The sequence below is a fragment of the Colletotrichum chrysophilum genome (assembly GCF_026319265.1).
Source record: "Colletotrichum chrysophilum strain AFK26 chromosome Unknown scaffold_53, whole genome shotgun sequence".
NCBI classification, from domain to species: domain Eukaryota; kingdom Fungi; phylum Ascomycota; class Sordariomycetes; order Glomerellales; family Glomerellaceae; genus Colletotrichum; species Colletotrichum chrysophilum.
This window is the reverse complement of record NW_026517340.1, coordinates 150972-177584: the sequence shown is the minus strand read 5'-3', so window position 1 is coordinate 177584 and position 26613 is coordinate 150972. Positions and strand designations below refer to the sequence as shown.

Genomic DNA, 26613 nt, shown 5'->3' with positions numbered 1-26613 from the left:
AACAAGGCACAAATTCCCAAAAGGGGTATTCGCTACCACACATCATGGGCAGAAATCCACCCAACACATTACCTGTTAGGCCAAGAGAAATATTGCTACCTCACTTCGATCTGATTGACAGGGACGTGGCATCAATCATAGACGGCGCCGACTGCATTGAGACCCGCGATCGAGAAGAGATATGTGCCTCGAGGGTTCTCCAACATTACTAGATTATTGCACCAAGAGCTGTCTATCATGACTTTGAGTATTGAACAATCCGAGCCTTTCCATCTGCTCTTTCACTCCCACAACGACGCCTGAAAAAGATGATCCCTTAAAAAGTATACACAAGGGTAAGGTGTGTCTCGAGAGGCTCACACGTCTCAAAAATGGCAAAACCCTAGACACAGTCCCGTATGAGGAGCGTGGCTTGCGGTTATGTCGTATATGTCCAGTCTTTTTGTTTTTCCATGCTCCCACCCATGAAGCCTCGGTCTCGTCCTCCTTTTTCTCTTGCATTTCCCCATGTCCGTTACGAAATTAAAGCTCCGATTTCGCTGCCAATGCTCTTCTTCGTCTTCCACAGAGAGCGCTTCTTCTCCTTCTTGGCCTTCATGGCGGCCCATCCTTCCTCGTCATCATCGTCAGAGTTGCTGCTCGCCTTCTGCAGCGTGGTCTTGGTCTCCTGCTGGTGTTGCTGGTGCTGCATCACCTTGGGCGGTTCGTCCCAGCCCCTAGCGCCCGACATTACGGACATGCGCCGACCTGAGTCCAAGGGTGCGGGAGCCTGCGTCACTGGTCTGTAACGCCCTGGTAAGCCCACGTTGCTTCGCTCCGAGGGTGCTATCGAGGGGGCATACCCAAGGCCTGGGGCGTGAATGCTGGGCGCATACCCGCCGCCGCCGCCCATGCCTCCGTGAATGGATGGGGGGTAGCCACCTCCGGGTTGGATCCACGAAGCCGAGCTGGGTTGCACCATGCTCATGGTTCTGGAGCGGGAATCGAGTCCGGGGGGCTCGAGCATAGAGTCGCCAAAGTAGGACTGTCGCTGGCTGTCGTTCATCGACGGCGTCATGACATGGCTCATCGGCCTCGCCATGCCATTGTTCATGTTCATCTGGTTTGGCGTAGCCATCATCTGCATGAACTGCATCTGCATCTGCATAAACTGCTGCATCTGCTGAGTCATTTGGATCTGAGCCTGGTCTCCTGGAGTGAGCATCATCTGGGGCATCTGGGGCATTTGAGGCATCTGCTGTATCTGGGGCATTCCGCCCATGCCCATGCCAGCCATCTGGCCCATGCCGCCGTTCATACCGTTCATGTTGCTGTACATCATCTGCGGCGGGACTGCTGCGGCAGGGTCGACCGGGGCACCAGTGAAAGGATTGACATTTTGTGCCTCAATGTTGGGGCTGCCTCTACGCAGGGCCCGAGATCGCTCCTCGCTGGCAATAACTCCAACAAGGCCGCCCATGGGAACAGCCGGGGCCGCGCCAGGAGCCGGCGAGCCACCACCGAAAGTCAGAGATTCGCGTGGGGGTGCGTTGATCAGGCCGGCACCCAGGAAAGGATCCTGTGGCAGCTTCCGTGCAAAGGCGGGGAGATGGCCACCGCTAGTTCCTCTTGGACCGGTGCCCTCACCCATGCTTGACCCGGGGCGCTGAGGCTGAGGGGGCTGAGACTGGACCGAAGATCTCAGGTCAGGGTTCGATGCCATGTTCATGAGGCGAGTGGGTGGCTTGTTCTTGTTCGGGAACCCGTGGGCGGCCAATATGGCGAGTGGCACTTCTTCGTCCTCCTCTTCGGATGCGTCTGACTTGCCGGTCAATGGGCCCGGGGGAATGGCGAGGTTGGGGGTGCTGAGGGACATTGACAGGCTGGGACGAGCAGCATGTTCGGATGGAAGGTTTGGCTGCTCGCCAGTCACCTTCATCATTTGTTGTCGATAGACCGCCATGTGCGCCTCCTGCTTCCTCCTCTGCTTGGCAGCCAACTTCGCCTTCTCCATGTCGTCTTCATCATCTTCGTACTGGTCGTCATCGTCATCTCGGCTTTCGTTGGATGCCTTCACGGTTTCGCTGACGCTGTCCCGACGTTCCTTGTCTTTGCGGTATTTCTCGAACTCGGCGGGAGTCATGACCTTGTTTCGAGGCGGGCTCGGGTTGCTGCCGCTGCCAGAGCTGTAGTGGTGCGTGGGCTTGGGTGGGCGAGCCGTGCTATTTTCAAACATGTTCTCCTCTTCCTTTTTACTGTCCGTCTCATCCCATCCTGTCGAGAATGTGTCTTCATTTCTGCGGAACCTTCCTTGTGGAGATGGGTTGCTGGGTTGACTGTTGCCAAGGAAGCGGCTGGCAGCCAGTGAGTCCTTCAACAAGTTCGCGTCTTCATCCTCCACGATATCAGACGGTACGTTGTTGCGGAAGGCGAGCGGTGAGCCATGACGAGGAACTGGTGGCGGTGGTACGGATGTGCGGTCAGTATTGGTGGGAGAGCCGGGGCCGGAGCGAAACATGTTGTCGTCGTGTAGAAGGTTATCGTTGGAGTGCTGGCTGCTCCATGAGTAAGGGGAGGCCTCAACTTTGATGGACTTGTCAATCTTGATGGGTGAAGGTTGAGGTTGGTTGACACGGTTGGTGGTGAGGGAGCGAGGTCCCATGTTGGACTTGTCGTTTCCGTTTAGCGTCATTTGGCTAGCTCTTTTGTCGAATCCGGACCCCTTGAACATATTACCAAAGTCACTGCCAAAATTGAGGTTGAATTCCTCCTCGCTAAGCTTAGGAGGAGTGGCTGTGCTGGCTGTGGAAGCTGTGAGGCCTCTAGGTCTGCGGCTGGAGTCGTCCTCCAGTGCCTGGGAGGGCAAGGGCGGCGGAGGCAGAGGATGTTCGTCAACGGAAGAGACGGAGGCTTGGTTCTTCTTCTGACCGCCAAAGGAAAAGGTCCTGCCGGCTTTGCTGAGGAATCCGCCGGAACTATGCTTTGGAGGAGGAGGCGGCAGGTCGGTATGAGATTTCCTAATCGAATTTCTCCATTCTTCCTGAGGGCCTTGGGCACCGAGGTCAGCCGAAGACGGTGTGGTCGAGACGTTGCTGTGGCGCGACGAGGTGTCTGTCGAAGTTGTTTTCGTGGTATTGGATGACCCACTTCCCCTTAAGCTGAGTCAGTCGACGTTAGACACAATCCTTGCCTTGGCCCTGAAATGAATTGCAGACTAGGGGGGGAGAGAGAGGACCACCAGCCGATGGCCAACAGCCCAGGAATTCACCGCTGGGTCCGAGACATGCCGCTATTGAATGCATGCCAGGCACAGTTACTATTTTTTTTTTCGTCCCCTTCTCTTTCCTTTCCCTCTTCCCTTTCCTCCGCTCGGACTCTTTTCTTTCTGCACTCTCTCTGTCTCCCACGCCTTGTTGCTTCTTGCCAGGGCCGAGAATGTGTGTCTGGAAATGGAATGGGGCAAGGAGACGGGGTGGATGCACATACCGATTGTTCTTCACGTCTGCAAACATGTTGTCCTCCAAAGACAGGTCGTTGTAGTGTTTGGGCGGAATCGCTGTTGTTGCCGCCTTGAGCAGTCTGTGTCCGCCGTCAAACGACTTATTGCCTCCAACCTCGGTTCTCTCCAGTACACGGAAGGAGGACTGCTGTTGCTGCTGATCCCCTGTTGTTACCGGCCCATGTTGGAGGAACTCCTCGGAGTTGACGGTCGATCGCCGCCTGCCAAAAGCGACGGAGAATCTAGGCATAGAGAGCGACGGCAAATCGTAGATCCCCGGCGGGATTTTAATCGGCGCGCATCTACGCGCGGGGGTCGATAGGAGACGGAGGGCCGTTCGGGATGGAACTCCTCGGGTGGTTGCCCTTCGCTCGCTTGGGAGTCGGAACCGTTGTCAACAAAAATAAAATAAAATAAATCACGATACGAGGCGGGTCAGCTGATAGGGGATGACGACAGAAAAGCTGAGACTCGGGTCGGCTTTGTTGTGGCTCGTGTCAGTGGGCGCTGCGGAGCGTGATACGGTAGGATGATAAGCGAGAAGATGCTGCGCGGGCGAAGGAACCCAAGTGTCAGCTATGAATGCAAAGGGCCTTGTGTTCTTGTGAATGTCTGTCCGCCTGTCTTGATTGTCTCGCTCTGCCGGATTGGATGTATGGAGGTGAGGCAAGAGAGGTGTTGTGAGAGTGTATGCGGATGAAATTCTGTCTCTGCGACCCAGCGTGGGCCCAGGAAACGGGGAGTGAAGGTGGTAGGTATTTCGGCAGGGTGGCCACCGACAGCCTTAGCGATGGACCAGACCCGACAGTGGTCGATTCTCCCGCGTGCGCTTCGTGTTTGACTGTCGCGAATCGAAAGGGGGAAACGACAAATATGTAATGGGTCGTGGTCCAAAGGGCTAGAGGGCTGAAAGCCGTGGTGGAATGAGGCATGACGAGAGGAATGGGCCAACGACTTACCGAAGGGGGTCTGCAACGAGCCAACACAGGTCGTAGGACGAAACGAAGAGTCGGCGGAACGACAAGACGAGATGAGCCGGTGACGGGTTGGATATTAGTCTATACTGCGCGCAAAGAGCGTGTGCGATGATGCGATAGGAAGCGATGCGATGCGATGCCAGGGCGTAAAATCAAAAGGCGTATGATCTCATCCAGAACTTTTTTTTTATCCAGAAGCAAATAAAAAAAAAGATGCAACAAGGTGAGAGAGAGTTGGGCCCAGACCGGAGCGGACTACAAGGCCAGAGACGAGGATAAGCAAGTAAGCACGCGGGCTTGACTAGGGGATGTGGGATGGAAATGGGGTAATTAGGATATGAAGAACGAATGAAAGGGATAAGAACAGCTCGAGTCGTGGGCCGGATGGGCGCGATACGAAGGGATATGCAGCAAATGATGACAGCAACAACGAGGGTCGACGAAGCAGACGACGGGAGGTTGGAGCGAACGAGGGGGAATGTGGAAAGGAGGAGGAGGAGCAAGAGGAGGCGATCCGATCAGTAAGTAGGCACAGCAAGGAACAGAAAGAGGGTATCCGTACGCAGTACTATGTACATGGGCCGTAGTAAAGTGGACTGCAAGGTCAGCTAAGGCAGGCCGAGCATCAGCAGGGGATGTCGGGAAGAGGATGGGGCACGGGGGTGGATGATGGATGGGTTGTTGGAGGGGGGAAGAGAAGGAGGAGGAGGAGGAGAAGAAGAAGAAGTCTTTCTGTCTGTCTGTTGACCCTGACTCTCGGCGTCGCGTCTCTCTTTTGACTTGAGGCTTGAGGCTTGAGGCTTCAGCCTGGCCAAGTCAATCTGATCTGATCTTCTTCTGCTCACGTAGACACGATAGGTACGAGTGAATGCTCTGTCAACGCACTTCCATTTGAGGGTGGAGAGATCAAGCAATCAACACTTCAGTAGTTGTTGCTCTGGAGAAGACGTGCCAGGCCAACAGGGCAGGGCAGGGCCTTCTGTCGACGTCCACGTTCTCCAAAGACCAGAACCATCCACCAATGACCACTACTTCGTGGCCGGCCCGCCGACAACATGCATTCTCATGCGCCTTGAGGTGTGCCTCTGCCTGCCTCTGTCCCTTTTTTCTTAGTGTCTGTCCTTCCTTGGTACGCAATGCTAAAAAATCTTTGGGTCCAGGGGCTCAGGGTCAAGGGGGGGAGGGGGGTGTGGGTGGAGAATGGTGGACAAGGGGAGGGATGCTTGAAAGTTGACGGCATGGCATGGATGGAGGCATGGTAAGGCACCTAGGTATGGTATGGGATGGCCCGGAGACAATCAGCCAGCTCAACCACACGGTGGGCCGGGCGATGCGGTCGGTGGTTTGCAGCTGCTATGCTGAACTCTGATCATGAGCGCAGACTATTCGTGCTATGCAGTATCCGTAGATGAGCAACAGACAGAGACAGAGCGTGGAAGACCGACGGCTTCTTGACTTACTTGCTTGCTTCTTTGCCTTGGGTTGCCTCTTCAAGCTCCCCGTCCTCCGCCTCCCGTCGGCACAGCGTCGTCCAAAGTTCCGGAGGTTTTCGCCATTGTCTCTCCCTCTAGCTCGGAAAATTCGTGGGCTGGGTGACATTTCGGGCCATGAACCCTTTGACGGGGAGACTCATTCGGCCTAGTCTCGTCGTGTGCTGCTGGAACAATCACTCATTTCCCCTTTACCATGCCACCACCAATGGTACCAATAAGTAGGACTGGACTGCTTCTTACTGCGTAAGATACCCTACCCAAGGTATGTTGCACGGCGTCGTCCGCCCTCAAGGTTCCCGCCACCACGCCGTGCGGTATTCGTACTTTAGCATGCAGCCCCGCCATCTCGTCCCATGCGGTGCTGCTTGCTGCACCGGGCCACCCTGCCCAGCCTCCCGTCCTGCAAGCTTTCCCGCCTCCGTTCTTTGGCCCTGCTGCGAAAACCTGTTGACATCGGCTGAACCCTGCAGCCGGAGATGTTCAGACAACACCAGCAAGCTTTACGACTAACTTGGGCAAATTGAACTTTGAATGGAAGAGCAAATCCCAGCGGACTGCCTCACGTTCTGGCTGTGTGTGCGTGTGTGCGGCGTAGGGCGAGCATCCTGGTCGGTCAATAGGGAAGGAAGCCTGGACGACCTCGTACCGGCGGCAACGTCGGTCGCGAGGCCGGGCGTTGTGAAATTGGACCTCGGAGCTGCCGCCGCCTTCAACGAATACATACTTACCCGTACACCGTAAAGATCCAAAATTGTAGGTACGGATTGACGCTGAAGACTCACATAAACTAGCCAAATCCAACGGCGGCCAGTGACAACCGCGTCCGTTGAACAGTGTGCCATGTCTCATAGTTTCTTTTCTTTTGCTCCGTTGGGCTGCACGCCTTGCCTATGGTGCCTGTGCCTGTGGCTGCGAACGAAGCCATGTGCCGGGAAATGAATGGCTGGTTGCGTGTGAACGCCAGGCCAGCCTGCGACCTTGGATCACCGCCACTCTTTGAGGCTTGTTGCTGTTGCTATTGCTGATGTCTGTCTGCTGTGGTCGTGACAGAATGGCGAAATGTTTAGACGCGAATCGCGATTAGACCTCAGCTCGGCCGTTCTCAGCGCTCGCAGAAACTCGAGATCTGGGGCGCGCCGTTGACGCAAGACCGACTGTCGATTGAACGGCGGGAGTTCAGCCAGGGCCGAGCGGGCCTGCGTGGAAGGTAGGTAATTCCCCTGTCTCCGCGCTCCGTGGGCAATTTTCTAGGTATCAAGTAAGTACAAATGCAGCCTTTTGGCCTTTAGGCTGCGTTGACCGAAGATGTCCAGCCCGAGAAGCACGGCGGGAGAAGGAGGAGGCACAAACGGAGCGGGCTTGGTTGCTTCTTCTGTCCTGTGCAATCTGTTCTTCCCGGCTGTAGCCCTGGTGATCTCGATCTGGAGGCAGCAGAGGCCATGAACCAGTCAGTAGTTTTCGGCGACGGTTTATTCCCATGAAGAGCCTCACAGAGAGTGACTCAGGGAAGTATCCAATACAACCAACGACCAACTTTGCAGGCCGCCCGCCCACCTCAGAAAAGCCAGCTACGCAGTAGTTCGGTCAAATGCGACACGCGAATCAAAAGAGAGCACAGGACGATGGCTCCAGGGGGCTCTAGCGCAGCGCTACCTGCTCGTAGCCCCAGAAGGACTCGCCGATAATCCTGGAGCTTGAATAGTGGCACCTGTTTGTTCCATGCGTGAAGTGGACCAGAAGCTCACAACTGCAACGCTCGCCTGGCTGTGCCTAAGTAAGGTATCAGGAAGGCATGGTGTTGTTACATGCAAAGCAACAGAGGCAATGACGCATTGGACCTCCAGATGTTAGCAGGTGGATGAATCATAAGGTAGTGCGTGCTGCGGGTTCCATGTTTTTGCACGAACTTGACTCGGAAAGTGGCTATTGATCAGTGATATATGATGTGACGCGATGCGATGCGATGCGATGCGATGCGACGCGGTGCGGTGCGGTGCGATACGATGGCTACAGTACTATAAGTGCGTTCCCTGAGGTGCCTTATGTAACTCGCCTTGCGGGCACGGCAAGCATGTGGGAAGGAACGACGCGGCGACTGGACCACGCTGCCTTCCATCGCTGAGCAAGCAGGTGGCCAAGCAGCGTGGACCTCCGGCTTCATCGCGCGCTAAAAGACACTGTACCTGGAACGAAACAACACACACAACCTCTCTCCACCCTGGCACTTCCAGTCCATCAGGTGGGCTTTGCCGCCGACCCATTCCAGATTTCTATTTTCCGCACACACTGCCTCGTATCGCATATTTGGACCATCTCAACGGATATCCCCCAACCCAGAAAAAAAACCTGCAAGAAGCAAAGTGATTGACGCCGCTCCAGAGTCTGACAGGAAGCCAAGCCCGGCGCCTCGACAAACTGCCGACCTCCTCCAACTCAGCCTGAGTACCTTAGCTTAGGTCTCGGTGATTCGGGCGGGAGTCACGGTCTTTTCCACAGAAAAGTGGTCCAAGTAAGGTAGGTAAACAAACTGAGGTCGTGGTGCGTACGGATAAGTGACTGCAGTCTGCACCAACGTGACTCTGCAATGCATCCACCCGTACGATGCCACTGGCTAGGGTTTCTGGGCGTCTCGTCTGTTCTGTTCACGTGTCGTGTTGCGTTGCGAACCCCAGCTACAGTCTGGTCGCATCCTCCTCATCCGTCACCCTTCGACCCGACCATGGCATTTCTCTGGGACCGCGTCCAAGGAAGACATGCAACCAAACACCGCAACTTGGAAGCCATAACAATGGCATCCTCGTCAATATCAGACAGGCTTGAAGCCCCGTACGATGGATAGATACATACCGTAGGTATCCTCCTGCTAAACCGCGCTGCCTACCTACTTTGGGTTTGGCTGGCCGCATGGGCTGGTCTACCGCCCCAGCGTTTGGACAATAATTCCCATTGCACCCGACCCCATCTGGCCTCGCGAGGTATGCAATGGACGGTCAAACGGTCTCCAATTGCTGCCCCACCGCAGCCTGTCGATGGTGCCGGACCTCTCGCGTCCGTCTTTGGCGCTCTCGTGCGCTTCTGCTGGCAGGGGTCGGAGATCACAGATCTGACGATGATGCGCGGATGGTGCGCGGATGGCTCGTGAATGGACCGGAACCCCTGGCGATGCTCTGAGCTATCGTCTTGTGCCTGAGCCTAGAGCTCGAGGTGTGCAAGTGTGGTACAAATCGAGCATGGAGTTGCTTGGGTAGCGCTCCGGACCCCTGCTAGAAGGAATGGGGCCGACGCAAAATTGTTGACAGGCTCATCTACGCAGTACGGATAGCTAAGCTTGTTGGTGTATCCGTACGGACAGGTATTGTCGATTATGTGAATGTTGCCTCTGACTTTTGCACTCAAGGCCTGCAGCATTTGCAACGTGGCGAGTGCTTGCAATCGCGCACCAAACCTTTGCTTAAGCCCCTTACGGATACTTGGGTCACGTACAGAGAGTCCCAAGACCGCAGCTCGTCTCAGCATATCACGAATGAATGCCACACGGCCCGAGTGGGATCATTGATTCCCGCGGAACAGTCCGGAGCCCGGAAGTTCTTGGTACGGGACGGGAATGGATCGTGCTGGGCTTGAGGGAGTGAGATGCGCTAAAGAATACGTAGAGCTTGGGTTTTCTGACCTCTTAAACATTTTCGCGCAATAGATCCATCCGTTAGCAGAATGTGCCTCCTACGGGGCGACGCCGTTCGCAAAACCATTCCTCATTCCCCTTGTCTCTCTGTCAATACTGTCGTGGCCATGTAGGCTGGTCCGGTGCGAATGAATAGCGTCTTGGGGGGATAACCTCCGCTGTTGCCTGTCCTTCAGTCAAGTAACTGGGTTCCATTGGGTATACATGGGCAGAATGCTCCGAATCGTCCGCTTCACTTGACATCGGTATTTCCCGTGGCAGTTCAGTTGATCGTTTGCCCACGAATACGGGCGGCCCTCCGGAACATCCGCATGTATTTCACAACTTCATCTGCTGTGCTCTGGAGCACGTCGGAGCCTGATGCATCCTTCGCCTCGCCCATTCCGAGCCGTCTGTTGAACCTGTCGTGTCCACTGAGCTGATTGATTTGGACCTGGACGGCGCATCTACCTACTATGCAGTATGGATCAAGGCTGCCCAATGAGCAGCTGGTAAAGACAGTTCCAGATTTTCTCGGTCGGAGGCCCGTCTACGGCCCGGGCAGCGGCCCCAGCCCGGCCGCTCCAACTTCGCTGACGGACGAGCCAATCGCGGGGCTCCCCCGCTACCCCTCAGGACCGCCGATTTTTTTTTCCCCCCCTTCCTCACGTTGAGCAATCCAACCCGGAAGTATCTCCCAGTACGACGACACACAACGCCGCGGAGCCACCGAGTAACCCTAGGCCCAAGACCCAAGAAGCCGGAGAGACAGTCACAAAGGCCTAGCTTTATCCTACATTCTTAGTCAAAGACTCAAATCGACTGTCGTCGTACTCCGCATCTCACCAATTCGTCTTGGCCATCAGTTGTTATTGGTGCCCCTACACAAACCACCCTCTCCTCAGCCTCGTCTACTTCACCATGGCTGCGAACGACGCCCAGACTTGCCGCATCTCCATTCTGTGTTCGGGGAGCGGGACAAATCTGCAGGCCATTATTGATGCTGTTCAGAATGGCCAGATTTCCAATAGCAAGATCATCAAAGTCATTGTCAATCGTGCAAAGGCTTTCTCAGTGCAAAGGGCAAAGGACGCCGGCATCCCTCACGATTACTTCAATCTCGTCTCTCAAGGTTTCGTGGCGAAGGGCGAGAAGGACGAGGCCAAGCTGAAAGCGGGCCGCGCTCGCTACGATGCCGAGTTGGCTCAGAAAGTCCTCGGGGACAAGCCCGATCTTGTCGTTCTCGCGGGCTGGATGCAGTACGTGAATATCCATCTCCGAGTAGGCTGGATTGTTGCGGAGCGATGCTGACTAGTCCTCCAGCGTCTTCAGCGAGCCATTTCTGGACCCGCTCGCCGCGGCTGGCATTCCGGTGATAAACCTTCGTATGTTACCTCTCGACATCAGGTATTTAACGTTTGCTGACCATGGCGATAGACCCAGCGCTGCCCGGTACGTTACTTCTCGTTTGTTGTCATCTTGACGGACTGGAGTAACTGCGGTCGGGTGCTTGCTAACGTCTTCCTAAAGGCCGTTACGATGGCGCCAACGCGTACGTCACTTGGCACCTTTCAATCACACACCGCAAACAAACTGACTCTCTCTCAGTATTGGCAGGGCATACGAAGATTTCAAGGCTGGTAAATTGGAGAACAACCGAACGGGTGCCATGTAAGAACCCCGAGTGGTGCCCCAAAGAGACCCCAGCTGTTGACCAAGGTTTCGAAGGATTCACTATGTGATCGCCCAGGTTGATCGTGGTGAGCCTATCCTGGTTCAAGAGGTTGAAGTCCTCCGAACCGACAAATTGGAAGACCTCGAGAAGAGGTAGTGTACTCCCACAACAACGTCTTCAACCATTCCATTCGACTCACTAGCAGCAGGATGCACGATGTTGAGCATGACATCATCGTCAAGGCCACAGCTCAAGTCTCGCAAGAAGTTTTGGCCAAGAAGCAGCAGAAAAAGCAGTAAAGTCAGCTATCCGCGCCGAAGGTAGGGGAGAGCCGAGAAGGGCGTTGCGAACAAGCGTCCCATCAAGACTGAAACACGAGCAGGTAGGCCAGTGCGCACGAGGCGCATCAGCAGTATTGTGGAAGTGCCCTTCATTTACCTCTCTTTCTTGCGGGTTGGTTCAGATATGAGATGGATGTATTTCTGGTCACCACAAGGTTCACACTCCGACGATGAGCAAAGCTACTTCCTTGGTCGCACATCATGATTGTGTTGCCTCTGTTCTGACATACCAGCCAGTCAAGTCCTCGACTGGTCTTTGGGTTAGTAATTTAAGCACAAGGTCAGCTTGAAAGGGAGGGAGAGTTGACATCGGCCAGGTTCATTCAATCGGGCAAAGACCCAATGACACAGGAACATATCGTATGAATGATAGGAGAGGAGGCCAACGTAGAAGCACAAACAACGTGGACTTCAGCAGATAGAGATCGTCCCCTGTCTGCTTCACTCGATGAGAACTGACATGCGGCAATGAAAGCAGTGGTCAAGCCAAGGGACAATCGTGATCACTGTAGAAGATGAAATCAATACCCAGCTTTCTCCTGGTTGCGATGCATCGCTGTAGATGGAGGGAAGCGACATCGATTGCCGAAGACCTGAAGGTGGATGGTTGAAGGCATCCACGCGTTTGTGAATGCAGCCGGCAGTGGCGATGGAAGTAATGAGGATGATGACAATAATGATATGAAGAATAACGACGACAGCAAGGGCTCCAAGCATGACAAGTTGCCAAAATATACAATTTGGGACGACCGCAGTGACTATCTCACACGGCCACAGCAATGAGACAATCAAAAGCAACATTAGCCGCCATCCAAGCCCATGCTGCCGATGATGTAGTTCAAGCTCGATCGGCTCGGAATCCCATCTCGCATGTGAGGGAAGCAGCAACCAATGCCGAGGCGAATCACTGTGCGGGTCGGATGAGAAAGACCAGTCGGTTTTGTCTGCGAGGGAGTCGGAGCCGGTTGAGGGGCATTAGCAAATGACGACTTCGCCAAAAGTTGCTGAAAGGAGTTGTCGAAGACTTGCGGCTCTGCCGTTTTCTGCAGGTTTGCAAGCAGGGGGACCACAGAAAAAAACAACAAAAAAAAACAACAAAACGACGTCGACATCTGTAGGAGCCGACCAGAGCCAATGGCAGGTGCAGAATAGACAGAATAGAGTATCCAAGCCGAGATGGGGCTTGGACACGAAGGGTTTTCTTTGGCTAGGTACCTAGGTAGGTTGACAAAGTCACGGGTGACAAGTTGCAAGGTTGGTTGCATTTGTTCTATGAAACATTGGTTGGCCATGTTGACCTGGAAGAAACGACTCCAGTCATTCGAGACTCTTGGATTTGCACGTCAATTCACTCTACGCGATGCCGACGAGCTGCGCCTCGCACAAGAGTGTCACGAAGGGGTAAAGGGGAGGGGAAAAGAGGAGCAAAAGCAAACAGTTGTCGTTTGATCCAATCTTGGCGTCGAGTAGAGCTTCCGTTTCTTCAGATCTGTGCATTCAGAATTCGGACTACTTAGTCAGGTCGGCTTCCTCATTACAGGCAGACGAGCCGTGATGGAGGGACCGTTCTCAAGGCTCGCCTTACAACCGCAGCCGGGGCGTCAAGCAGGTTATGCGATGAAGTCACGAAACCCGGCAGCCCAAAGGTCCAACCCAGTCTGTCTAGGAGAGAGAGAGAGAGAGAGACGGGGAGAGGGAGGCGAGATTTCTAATGTTTTCGAGGAGGGGCTCTACACACAGGCTCTCCAGTGGACATTGCGGAGAGCCGACACCGGCTGAAATGGCAACTTGGCGCGAGGTGAGGGTCCCGGACGGTGGACTTCCTATTTGCTCTAGCTGCTGGATCTGGAAACTAATTTGCTTGAGTGGGAATGGTGTGTGGGTGCGCGGGCAAACCTTGAGTGTGTGGACATGTTGAGCAGATATTACCGCGAAAGACAATGCGGTAGGCACGCAGACAGCTAAAGAGACAGAGAGAACGAGATACAAGGGAAAAAAAAAACAAAAAAAAAAAACAGAGGCAGCACGCGTAGAAACCTAGGTAGGCAGAGTACCTAGATAGGCAGAGAGAGCTACCCATGGCGCAGCGACAGCTTAAAACGCCAGCAGCCCACCCCTTCGATACAACATTAGTCGGGTCTGCTAGAGCCCGTGGCGTCGAGCTCCCCAAGCGTCCCTTGCCGTCGAATCACAGCCCCCCGGGAAGGTTGAGAAGCTCCAGACGAGGCGAGCTCTGAGTCCCGTCCTTTGCTCGGCGCACGGCGCACGGAGTAAGGTAACGAAGGAAGGGATCTTAGGTACCATACCATACCTTACCGTATCGTACCGTACCTCACCATGCATGCATATTGGACCTGAAAGTCTTGGCTCTCGTCTCTGCTCCTCCTCAGACCCTCCGGGCCCATCTTCATCATCGCGGCGCGTCTCCCCCACGAGGTTATCAATCTCATCTATTAGCCTCGCCTCTCCCTCATCTAGCGCCCGGTTAGAATTTCTCTTTTCTCTCTTCCTCTCTCTTCTTCCTTCTCTTTTCCTCCTCCTCTTATCCACCCCTAATTTCGCTCCAGTCGCCGCCGCCTCCAATCCGTCGTCATACTACTACTTACTTACCGTCACTGCCACTGCCACTGCCACTACCACTACGCACCTGTTGGCTCCCTACTTGCTCAATTGCTGTCGCCGCCAACATGAGCTCGCCCCAGCAGCAGCCTCATGGCTCCGGCAGCCCTCGAGTGGGTTCCTTCAAGCGTCCTTCCGTCCTCAACCCCGATCACGATCCCTATCCCTTGACCACAAGAGGCAGCGGCGCCTTGGTCACTCTCATCAGGAACCGCTCCTCGGCCACTCTGCGCGAATCTCTCAAGAGCCCGGCCTACCATCAGCTGGGCCACGATGAGGACGATCACGAGGGCCAGTCGCTGCTGGGCTTCCTCCACAGGGACTCGGACGACGACCACCGCCGCTCCGCCGCCGAGGAGCGCCGACTGAGCGAGATCATCTTTGGCCCTCAGATGAGGAGTATGCGCCTTATCGGAAACAGCAACCCGCGCTATCAATGGGAACGCTACTGGAAGACCGAGGCCGAGCTCCAGGCCATGTCAAAGCCTATGTGAGTGTGTGCCATGGCTGCCTACCTACAGACCTACCTACCTTACCGTACCTTACCTCGCGATGCTCATGTCTGCCGCCAATGCACCTTGCCCACGTCCAAACACCACCAATTCGTAGAGACACAAAACCGTCCGTATCGAATCGAATGCTGACTGACGCCTCCGGCAACTGCCCAAAGACGCGAATATTACGAGAGAAACAATGACCTCATTCGCATGTACCTCTACATCGACCAGCTTCTGGATTCCTCAGTACCCCACGATCTGCTCAACGAGTACCACCAAGCTCTGGACGCCTCAGCATTTCGCCCGGTTGACGTGCCCCAAACCATCACCGAGGAGTCGCCAACTCCTACCTCCCCTCCGTCGCGCGGTGGCCCCGGCTATGGCAGCACTGCTTCAGTCCAAAACAGCAGCACGGAGCACAGCAGTTCGGCAAACAGCATTCAGCAAAAGGTAAAACGCACGCCAAAGGACATTTTTCGGCCCACCGAGTCCACCCCACTCCTAACGCTCAACGGCCACGACGAGGAGGAAGGTTTAGCCGAAGACGCAGATGCCCCCAAGCCCGAAATTCCCTGGCTCGAGGATGCCGATGTCGACAGCAGTGACCCCATCGTCACCCTCGCCATTTGGGTCAATTTCATTGCCAACGGCATCTTGCTGTTGGGAAAGATCATTGTCGTCTTCTCCGTCCCCTCCGTCTCCGTTCTCGCCAGCTTGGTCGACGCCGTTCTCGATTTCCTCAGCACCGCCATCGTGTGGACCACAACTAGACTCATTGCTGCCAGCCAAAATGACCAGCACTCGTACCCTGTTGGTAGACGACGGTGAGTCTCAATTTTCTTTTCGATACCATAATTACCCCTTCTTTGTCATCACCCTCGTTCGCCTCCGCGTTACATCCCGCGAGACGTGTGCTGACTCGTTCCAGTCTCGAGCCTCTTGGCGTTCTGGTCTTCTCCATCGTCATGGTCACATCGTTCTGCCAGGTCGCTCTTGAAGCCATCCAACGCCTCATGTCGCCTGAACACGAAATCATCCAATTGTAAGTCGCATCCACTGCTACGGTTCTCCAGCTCCGCTCCGCCGCTGTGCGACCGCTAACCATTCGGGAATACACAGAGGCATTCCGGCCATCGCCATCATGGTTGGGACCGTCGTCATCAAGGGCCTGTGCTGGCTCTGGTGCCGTGTGATCAAGAACTCCAGCGTTCGAGCCCTGTGAGTTGTGTTGCCGCCCCTCCTTTGTCGCAACGTTGTTTACGTTGCCGACTCCTGATCGGCACATCTTTGAACTGGGGTTACTAACAATATACGCAGGGCGGACGATGCCATGACCGATGTCATTTTCAACACTGGCTCCATCCTTTTCCCCATCGTCGGCTTCTATGCCAAGATATGGTGGCTGGATGCTCTCGGCGGTCTTTTGCTTTCCGCTGTCGTAATTTTCAATTGGAGCCAAACTTCAATGCACCACGTTCGCAACCTGACGGGTTTCTCGGCCACTTCGGACGAAAGAAACCTCTGTGCGTACATGATTTCTCTTTGCTCTCTATTCCCTGCTACCCCTGTCGTTTCGTCTCCCCACAGTTGCTATAATTGGACCCTGCTATACCTCACCCATGCCAACCCCCTAAGTTTCCCGTTTGTTTGTTGCTCATTCCCGCCTTTGCGCGTTTCCTTTGCAGCCATCCACTGCTGCAGCTGGATCTCGGGCATGTGGGCGGCGGCAATCCTACTGATCTTCAGACTTCATGGTCGTTCTGTCGGTGGCCAGGGCTGACCTAAGACAACAGTGCTCTACCTTACCATGCGCTTCGCAACGTCCATCAGGCAGATCCAAAACTTGCGCGCCTACCATGCCGGCGACAAGCTCTTCGAAGTTGACATTGTCCTCTCGGCCAACATGCCGCTCAAGGACAGCCACGATCTCAGTGAGGTTTTGACCTACTTCCTGGAGTCGGTTCCCATTGTTGACCGGGCCTTTGTGCACGTCGACTACGCCACGTACAACGTCGACACACATATCACGCAATAATTCATATTGGATCTGGCGATGGTGTAAGCCGACTACATGTCCAGTGCAGATCATTCCGGGAACGGTAGCCAAGCAGGTGGATGGTGGTAGCGGCCCGGGAGATGTGGTTCAACGCAGAACAAGACACAGAAAAGGACGGACGGGACGGAAAAGAATAAAAAGACAGCATCTTGGGTGGATCATGGATATTCTCCGGCGACGAAGTCTCGTCGACTTGAACTCGGAGGTTTGTTTAAAGGTGTCTCATTTTTCATGTTTTGTTTTAGCATTATGCATGGCCTTTCACTGGCCAAGGTGTGATCGGTTGGCAATAGTCTGGCCGGCGTGTAATGTTTTGGAGACCCTTTCCCGGCATACAACAAGTTTCAGGTGCATGATCCAGGAGCAAAGAGCGAGAGAGAGAGAGAGAAAGACGAGGCGCAAGCGAAAAAAACCTCTCACAGACGAGCCGGAATCTCATCGGGCAAAAAAGGCAGGGTGTCATTATTTATCAGCGTGCGTATTTGTGGCGCACATGTACAATAGTAGTGTAGGATTGAAGGAATTCATGGAAAACAAAAACACCCAGGCATGTGAGGAGCGTGTATCAGCAGCATCAAAGGCTTGAACACCAACCAACAAGAAACCAGGGGCGAGACGCTTGCTAGTTACTAGTTGGCTTTGAGCGGTCAACAACGCCGTCATGTCGAGACCTCCGTGTCCCACCGCCTTCTCCCTCCCGCCCCTCATCCTCAGAACTTAGTATGGAATGCCGTTGGTCAAGAGCTGGAATTGATCGTACACGCCAGTCGAATAGCTGTTGGCGCTTCTCCGAATCAAGTCCTTGACAAAGTCAGCCGCCTCGCGCTCGCTGCGCTCTAGCACGAAACGCTCCTTGAAGTGCTGTACACTCTCAGGCTTGAAGCACGGCAGACCAGAGTCCATCATCAGAAGCACAATCTGACTGAGCTTCTCGCAGTGCTGACGAGATGCAAGGAAGGCCTTGACACAGAGCTCCTCGAACCACTTGAAGGATTGGTGGTGAGGGCTGCCGCCCATGACCGCCAGCATCTCCTGCGTCAGTTTGAACGGCGCGCGCTCGAACTTGATACCACCCGGAGCGATGTCAAAGCAGAAGCCGAAATCGATGTGCAGTATGTGGCCCGCGTCGTCGATCATGATGTTTCCGTTGTGCCTGTCCTTGAACTGCAGTAGGAAGGAGATGATGGAATAGGCCGCCATACTCTTCACAAAGTTGCTGCGGGCTTGCTGGAAGCGAAGCGAGTCTTCGTTGCCGTACTTGGAGATGAAGTAGTCGTACAAGCCGTTGACAGCCTCTCGCCCAAGCATATCCCGAGAGACAGAGTTGGGCAACACATCAATGACACCACAACCTGGGGCCGTCGCCGTGACACGGTATGGGTTGACATACACGTCCAGGCCAACGTTGTGAAAGATGCCTCGGAAAGCAGCGATCATCTGCAGGGCGAGAACATCCTGTCTGCAGTCATCGCCGACCTTGAAGATGGCAGACTGCCACACCTCAATCGTGTTTTCTTGGGGCTGCTGGTCCTTCTTGTTCGCCTCTTCGAGCATGTCGTTGACTTCTTCGAGACCACCCTTGGCTTTCTTGATGCGGAAAGTAGCCATGTACGGCGCCTTGGCGTGACTCTGGAGAGGCTTGCCCGACTTACGATCGATTCCGATGACAACGCCATCTGGGTTACTGGGGAGGTACACACCGACCTCGACCTTGATTTTGCGCAGCTCTTCCTCGATCTTCTGTGCTTTCTCCGGCTTTGGTTTTCCGACGTAAGGCTTCAACTTACCCGAAATGCCAGTGACCTCGTCGAAGAAGGAGAACTCGCGTTCGTAGAAGGTCCGATCAACGTCAGAGAAGCTTGAAATCATCTTCTCCATGACTTTGTCGAGAGTGGGCTTAATTGCATCGGGCTATGAAGTGGTCAGCGCTACATTTTGCTCCATGTGTTACGTGTAACCTACGATTGTGGCGTCGTCATCCTTGTACGCGTTGGCCTTCATGTTCCAAATGATCTGATGCGCGAATAACTGCGAGAATTGGGCGGTCTCGAGAATGTACCGTTCCACATAGCCCAAGGCGTCGTACCGTAAGGTCTGGACGATTTGTGGCACGTAGAAGAAGGTGACGTCGCTGGAGTGGCTCTCCAAAGCCCTCATTGCATACTGGATCAAGAACGGGTGGTTCCGATAGGCAGGAAGAAAGTAGGTGGCGGCTGTGATTGGGTTCACGGGCGACCAGAACAGCAGATACTGCGATTGTTAGCAGTAGACCATGTGATGGAGCGTGGAAAGAGACATACTTTTAGTTGGAAATTGACATCACTTGGCAAAGAACCGCCGAGAAGGATGGGCAAGCCCTCAGATTCCGAGATGGCCTTCTGGGGGAAGTTGATTAAGAGCCATCTCACTTCGCGCTGAATGCGGGGGTAGGGGAATCGGGTAACGAGTTCAATGGCAATGGCGGGGTCTTCGGCCCATGCGACCTTGATCAGGGGGGTGAGGGAGGTCTGAAACTGTCAGTATGAAAACGTTGATACACGGTTGTATACGCACCTCGATTGCAGCCTTTGTAGTTGACGCCTGCGCCTTTCCAGTCTCACCCAGAGGATGCACCCACACCGCCAATCGAGTCAGCTCGCTCTCCAGGAGCAGCACGAGCAATTGCTCTTTTGCCTGGAGCGACTTGATGCTGTCCACAGCGTGAGAGCCAATGAAAGCAACGCTCTTTAAAGCGGCCACGATATCAGTCAAGAGGCGAAGTTCCGTCTTGAGCTGAAGTATGTTGCTGCCAAAGGACCACCTCGGCGTGAACCTGAACCAGCTGAGGGCAGCCGATAGGCACTTCTCCTTCAGCCTCCACTGCGCGATGGCGCCAATTGTGGTACAGACATGCAACACCTTGAGTCCGAATAACACAAGCTGAAATCTGAGTTCTCGCGCCATCGGATGAGGTGTCGACGTCCGTATAGAATCTAGAGTCACATCGAGGAGACGCAAGAAGATTCGTTGAACATCTGGACTGCCCAGTCGGGTTGCGTTGAAGTGGCTTCCAAAAAATTGCAGTAGGCGCATGTGTGGCGAGAGCAAGTTGTGCACTTGCTGCTTACGCTTCGCCAGAGCCTCCAGATCACTTGGCGCAAATTCCTCCTTGAGGAAGAATGGATCGGGATGCCTGTACTAAGGTGAGTGAAAAGATGTGGTAATGGGTAAGCCGACTTACGACATTGAAGGGTTGAAGAGGCCAAGCCCTTTGTGAATGGTGCCCTCCCACTGCTGGGCAATCTCCGTGAGAAGTCTTGGCTCAAGGCGAGGGTTCTCGTTAATGACCCCTAACCAAAGAGAAACGCCCAGCTTGATTGATTGTTTTGTAAACATAGCAAATGGAATGCTGACGAGGTAGTGTGCGACAGCGGACTCATCACGGTCGCTGCGGCAGAGCAAGGCAGCAGCCCGGCGCAAGATGTCGCGAACCTCATTCAACGCTGTGGTCTTCTTGCTCTTGATTCGAGCCTCTACATGTGCCAGCGCAGTCGCGGCGTTGGCGCTTTCGCTGGCGGAGGAAACCGATGACTGCAAGAAAGACGCCCTACGATTCAATTGCATGAAGTTAACGAGCTCGTTACCGCGATCCGGCAGCGTCTCTCCGTATCGGTACTCTTGGCGAGTCGTGTACTGAGCAACGAAGTCGGAGCCAGTATTGATGTTGCAATCTCCGACGCGGTCAAGAGACTGCAGTCTTTGATCCGTCGAGGGCATGAGAGATCCGAGCTCGATCGCAAATGAACGGCCAAGGGAAATATGGCCATAGGCGCCTTCGTCATCAAATTCCGATAAGTATGTCTGAAGAAGCCCCTTGATGTCGAGAGGAGCAATGCCGATTACGCTAGACACCCATTGTTTTGCTTTGCGATTCAAAATGTCCAAAGTGTGGCGTCTGAAGCTGTAGTCGTCGGACAGCTCAACAGACACGTCCCCAAGGCTGGACGTGAATTTTGACCGTGGAGCATAGAGGTCTGTTTCTGCCTCGAGACAACTTGACCACATCAATGACAGGAGCTCCAGAAGAGCGAAGAGAGAGGATCTATGGCACAACGCCGATGGTACTTGGCTGATGATACGGTCAGCGCAACTGAAGGCTGCTTGCTGAACGCGCTCGATCCGGTAGCAGCAGCCGCAGAAGATTGCAACGAGCTGACTGGCAGCATATTGGGCTGAAAAGGTGGCATCGGCACCGCCCAGAGTCTTGCGTAGATACTTGTCTACCACAGCGGCGGCAATCCCCTCCATGGTACTGCTAACTTCCCCTTTACGCATGCTGGGTTCCAGGAAGTATGATAGAGCTTTTGTGCAGTCTCCGGCATCAGCTCGAAGGCTCTCAACCAAATAGGCTGCCTGCAGGAAGATCACCTTGCGGTAACTCAAACCCTTAATCTCTGTGGTCTTGCTAGGGATCAATTCGGTGAGTTGTCTCTTCTGCATCGTCTCCCTGTCGTTGCTCATCCCTCGACGCAAGACGGTGTTTAGCTCGATGTCACTCTCGATCTGCTCGCCTCGTTGTTCGGCGACGAGTGGTGGCGAATGTACAGCCATAAACCGCAGCTCGTTGAGATATCTCTTGCCCATGTCGGTCTGTGTCGTAAAGCCATGGACAACAATGTTGAACCACGCATCTCTGACTAAGGAGTGCGAATCATCGTCGGTGACAGAGGTGAAGGCAAGGTCGTTAGTGGACATGAGGACAGCTAGTGGGTGCAACAGCTCGGCTATCTCGCGAGCGGCTAGCTGCACATCGGCCTCCTTGGTATGGTTGGACTGATGTACATCGCCCATAGAGATGATGCTCTCTAGCAAGTACTCCCAGTAAATTTCGTACAGAGGTGAGTCTTTGTACAAGTTTGCCGATATATACGTCCTCGCCTTCATCACAGCCACCAGGAGGAAGTCCTTGTGATCGACGACCCCAATGTGACAAATTCGGGAGAACACCTTTAACAGCGATCGGAATTCAAGCTGTCCACCTTGCAGCGCGAGGGCGGCGGCGCCGATGATGATCTGAGCATCGACACTGCTGTTCACCTTGTCGATCTTTTGCAACAACATCGTTTGCGCCAAAGCAGTGATCTTCTCATCGTTACAAGCTGTTGCAACGCCACAGATGGCTTGGACGACGTTTCCATAGACCATAGCTGTTTCTTCCTCGCCGGTGATTGCAAGAGAGATGCTACTACCAGTTGACTGCCTGTTGGGGTAAATGGCATTGGCACCGTCTATACTCAAGTCGCCGTTGGTGCCGTTAGCCATGGATCTGTCGGAACCGGGACTTAACACGTTCCCGAGAGTATAGAGAGTTGTAATGACGGCATCGTGAGAAAGCATTTTCAATACGTAAGCCAGACTCTTAGAAGCAACGGCAACAGTGCGGGCATGGGGTGCGCTTTGGACGATGAATCGAGGCAAAAGCCTGCTTGCGGTTGTAGCGTAAGTCGGTGAGACCTTGCACGCCAACGCGATAGATTTCAGAACGGTCGCCGCCAAGGCTTCGTCCGCCATCTGAAGGGGGTCGGCAAGTGTCTCTTCTAGCCATCCGATGAGGTTGTCGACGTCAGCTACCTCCTCATTTATGAGCGCGCAGTTGAGATAGCTAACGAGAGTGGCTAACTTTACAGCAAAGGCAAGTCTTTGCTGCCATGACGACCCGAGTTGAAGATAGTCAGCGGTCGCCTCCAAGTAGTTCATTTGTTCCATAGCAATGGCGGTATACATATCGAGAGACCGGTAGTCAGCATCCGGGCTTCGAGGCGAGCCTGGCCTGTAGGCACCGTCTCCTGACATGAGCAGGTCGAGGATATGAGTGCCTCGCAAGAGAGATGCATCGGTGACGAGGAGCGACGTGCCAGCAACTAGAAGCCACATGTAGCTACGCTGCAAGAGAACAGCTCCCAGGGGCCGTCCGGCAGCAGAATAGTGACGAAGGTAACGTTTCCACTCTTTGGCATGTCGGTCTGCAGATTGCGAGTTTCGGATCGTCGAGAAAGCCGTCTCAACAGCAGTCAAGAATGGCTGCTGCAGGATGTCCCTGAATCGTGTAATCAGAGAGTATCTGCCACCGGCTCTCCAAAAGTCCGCCTGCGCCGAGGCTGCATCGAGGAAGCCCAACAGCGACACGGCAATCGTCGCTGTTCTAATGGCGTCCTCCAAATTCGGGTCCTCGTCGTCTGCCCCTGGGGGTACAACGCGGCCCGCAACATGATCGCAGGCATTCACGAAAGCCCATATGTTGTCCGAGACCTCTTCATGTAAGTCGTCGTACTGGGAACCGAGAGAGAGTAGCGCAGCCGTGACATGGAAAGCGAGTGCTTCGGTCGGGGATGGCTCGACCTTGCGGAAGAAGGGCGACGGCGAGAAAACCTGGATGTGTGCCTCGAGAACGTATGGGGTTAACTGGTGGACGAGTTTTTGGGCGCTCTGGCTTGTTTGGATGGCAGGGGCGGCTTTGCACAACGACAGCAGAACCTCGAATTCGCGGATCGTCTACAGAATAAGGGGGTACGTGTTAGCTGCGGATCTTGAGGAACAACGGCACAATAACCAAGGCCTAGTACCATGGGCTGTCTCCCCAGCGACGTGGAAGCCTGTTTTGCCGAGTAGCCATTGACTCCCTTGCCAGAGGACTGGGTGGCCTTGCACAGTTTGTCGAGATCGGACCGATCAAAGGATGTTTTGGAGCTGGCAGCGGACAGAGACGCGATCTTCTCGAGCGCTCGCTGCCGAATGTCGCGGGTCATTTTCGCTGCCGTAAAGGGTGCAAGACCCTTTAAAGAGGGTGTACCGTCACCGGCTGGACGTGATAAATAGTATTCGTTAATTAATGAAGCTTTTCGTGGTAGCGGTATTCAGGAAGGTATGATCCTTTGCCTGCCTTGCTGCAACTGCGCGGTGACGATGGCTACACCTGACGTGCTTCCCCCCAAATAATATCCCGTTCATCTGAAAGCCACTCATCCCTGCACCTACCTCCCCTGGCGCCCGCCAATTACTGTTGTAGGCGCTGATTCCGTCCAGTTTTAGTCAGCAACAAAACTAACAGCTACCCCTGCCATTACCAGCTCGCAGCTCCCACCCTCCACCTGGCAAGGCTGCCAGCTTGACGCGTGCGTAGTCCACTACAACCGACCTCAATCATCATCGTCGCAGCCTTGACCTCCATCACAGCAAAGACATTCCCCGCATTCCCAACGAACCGACGGGCATACACGTACGCCTTGGACGAAACGAGATACCTTCACGAACAGTAACGAATCCTCTTTCTCTCTTTCCTTCCTCACGATAATACTGCAACGATGGCTGCCATGTTCAGCCAAAATCCCCTGATGAACGGGCCCAACTACTCCTTCTCCGATGCCCCGAAGAGCGTCAACGGTGAATTCAGAGAGCACCGTTTCAACCCGTAAGAAAGCTCCCTCATTCTCAAACTCCTCCCTTACAGATGTTTGGACTTTCTGAGGGCTAATCAATTCCGCAAACAGGTACACCGACAATGGCGGCTCGACCCTGGCCATCGCCGGTGCCGACTACGCCATCATGGCCGGCGACACCCGTAGCACCTCAGGCTACAGCATCAACTCCAGATACACCCCCAAAGTCTTCAAGATCGGCGGAACGACCTCATCACAAGAAGACGCTACCATTCTGCTCTCCGTCGTTGGCTTCGCTGCCGACGGCGAAGCTCTCAAGGACCGCCTCGACACCATCTGCAAGATCTACCGTTACCGTCACGGTAAGCCCATGAGTGTCACCGCCTGTGCAAAGCGCCTCTCCACCATTCTCTACCAGAAGCGCTTCTTCCCATACTACGTCTACGCAATCCTCGGCGGCCTCGATGAGGATGGCGTTGGCGCTGTCTTCTCTTACGATCCCGTCGGAAGTTACGAGCGCGAGCAAAGCCGTGCTGGCGGTGCTGCCGCCAGCTTGATCACCCCCTTCCTCGACAACCAGGTCAACTTCAAGAACCAGTACGTCCCGGGTAGCGGTGTGGGCCACGAGCTGCAGGAGCGTCCTCGCGTTCCCTTGGAGCGGAAGGAGGCCGAGATACTTGTCAAGGATGCGTTTGACGGAGCTGTGGAGAGACACATCGAGGTCGGTGATCATTTGCAGATGATGATTATCACCAAGAATGGAGTCGAGGAGGTTCTTCTGCCCTTGAAGAAGGATTAAGGTCGCCTGAACTCGGGATCGGGGTAGTTGTACAACACGAGGCAGGTAGCAATTTCAGACAGCATCGTCGCCGGTTCAGCTGACCAAACATCACCAATGGATCAATCAAAGTGCCCTTTAGTCCTTCCCAAAGCAGTATTCAACGTCCGCCTTCTCGAATGACGTGGCAGTTTCCCCTGATCATCAATCTCGAGTCAGCCAGTGAAGTGGAAACATAGAGATTGAGTTGCATACCGGGCTGTTTGTCACTTTCCATGGAGGGAGGCGCCAGCCTTGGGTGGGCTTCAACCAGGCGCCAATATGCCGAATGGCGTTGAGCAACGCAACTGCCTATTCAGCACTGTCTATGGTTCATATGCAATCCCCCAGCTTGTCGGAGGCGAGTACGAATACGATGGATTTGCTGCATAATCCGCAGTCCGGTCAGAAACCCTAACATCGATTGAACGGCAGACTGAGGTAGCGGGCAGAGCCTTTGCAGTCGACGAAAGCTGCTCGCATTAGTTTCCATTCTAGGCAATGTCGTCGTTCTCACGGGCGACGGCAGCCTAGGCCCATGTCCGCTACAGATATAAATTCACAGCTCAACACTGGGGGCCCATAGGCGATGCCTGGCAGTCTGGATTCCGTCTTCTATTGGATGCGATCCATCGTCCCTGTCAGATGACGGGCTGTCCCGAGTAAGCGAGGCTCTTGGGTCACAGACGAATCAAGGCGTCCATTAACGGTCTCGGCGCTCGTGGTTGACGTCTCGGTAGCTCACGGGGAGGGCTGTTGACGAGGGCGAGACATGTCGTTGCCGGGTTTTCGGAAGGTCCATATGCGCCACAGACGATGCTCCTGAGGATCACGGTCGACTTGTCACTTTGCTCAGGGGTCAACAGCGTTTCCGGAGGCTTAGCTGAACCAGTCAAGTCGGCAGGTATCCGCATATAGTCGTAGAACATGAGGTTAGTTGCCACAGCCAATAACGGTGCTCCCGCTCAACAGGGCCCTGGCGTTCAGGAATCCCGACGGCTCATTCGCGGTTCGAACGAGAATGGGGAGTCACAACTAGGGTCTAGTCTGACGACAGCCCAACATTCGGACTAGGCGAATGTGTCTCCGCCGGAGGGTTGATGGGGATGTGGTGAGCAGCTTTCCATCATTGCCACGACCGCGCGATGCAGAGTTGCGGATTGCAGACCGCTCCAGACACCCGGAAAAACGAAACGCAGCTAACAAGTAACTGGAAAAAGAAGCCTAAACATGCTACTGCAGTAAGCTTGTTCAAGCAGGACGTATACTTCCCGAGGAACGCGATCTTCATCGAAACTTCCTCAAAGAACCCAACAAAGCCACAGCACCGCCGCATCTTTCGGTAGTAGTTGAAACCAGGTGGTCTGCTATCTGTTTGCCACCCGGCGGCGGCGACGGGACGAAAAGACAGGATGGCCCTGACCAGCTGAACTTCATCCCCCACCCCCCTTGCCCCCCTTGTTGCGACGGTGGCATGGCGGGTTTGTGTTGGAGACATCGCTCCAATCCTCGCGGGGCTGGACGAGCTTCTGCTTGATCAGTGCGTAAGGGCATCTGACAAGTCAAGCCGCCGCACCAATGTCC

The 26613-nt window shown here is 54.5% G+C and overlaps 5 protein-coding genes across 5 annotated transcripts; 3 read left to right on the top strand and 2 right to left on the bottom strand.

The window, feature by feature from the left end:
- Positions 1-514: 514 nt before the first annotated feature.
- On the bottom strand, positions 515-3728 carry COL26b_006898 (uncharacterized protein; the record flags this gene model as incomplete). The annotated part of the gene is made up of 2 exons (XM_053179709.1): positions 515-3071; positions 3466-3728. 2 exons carry the CDS (start codon positions 3726-3728, stop codon positions 515-517), a joined length of 2820 nt encoding a protein of 939 aa, XP_053036355.1.
- Positions 3729-10530: 6802 nt separating this feature from the next.
- On the top strand, positions 10531-11583 carry COL26b_006897 (uncharacterized protein; the record flags this gene model as incomplete). Its single annotated transcript, XM_053179708.1, has 4 exons — positions 10531-10868; positions 11218-11280; positions 11338-11436; positions 11493-11583. 4 exons carry the CDS (start codon positions 10531-10533, stop codon positions 11581-11583), a joined length of 591 nt encoding a protein of 196 aa, XP_053036354.1.
- A 2729-nt stretch (positions 11584-14312) lies between these two features.
- Positions 14313-16776, top strand: COL26b_006896 (uncharacterized protein; the record flags this gene model as incomplete). Its single annotated transcript, XM_053179707.1, has 6 exons — positions 14313-14734; positions 14915-15565; positions 15670-15783; positions 15861-15959; positions 16059-16264; positions 16535-16776. The coding sequence occupies 6 exons, from the start codon at positions 14313-14315 to the stop codon at positions 16774-16776; spliced, it is 1734 nt and encodes a 577-aa protein (XP_053036353.1).
- Positions 16777-17514: 738 nt separating this feature from the next.
- COL26b_006895 (uncharacterized protein) lies at positions 17515-23582 on the bottom strand (the record flags this gene model as incomplete). The annotated part of the gene is made up of 6 exons (XM_053179706.1): positions 17515-18708; positions 18760-19047; positions 19098-19304; positions 19351-19969; positions 20018-23328; positions 23400-23582. 6 exons carry the CDS (start codon positions 23580-23582, stop codon positions 17515-17517), a joined length of 5802 nt encoding a protein of 1933 aa, XP_053036352.1.
- A 555-nt stretch (positions 23583-24137) lies between these two features.
- COL26b_006894 (uncharacterized protein) lies at positions 24138-25011 on the top strand (the record flags this gene model as incomplete). The annotated part of the gene is made up of 2 exons (XM_053179705.1): positions 24138-24244; positions 24324-25011. The coding sequence occupies 2 exons, from the start codon at positions 24138-24140 to the stop codon at positions 25009-25011; spliced, it is 795 nt and encodes a 264-aa protein (XP_053036351.1).
- Positions 25012-26613: the final 1602 nt, after the last annotated feature.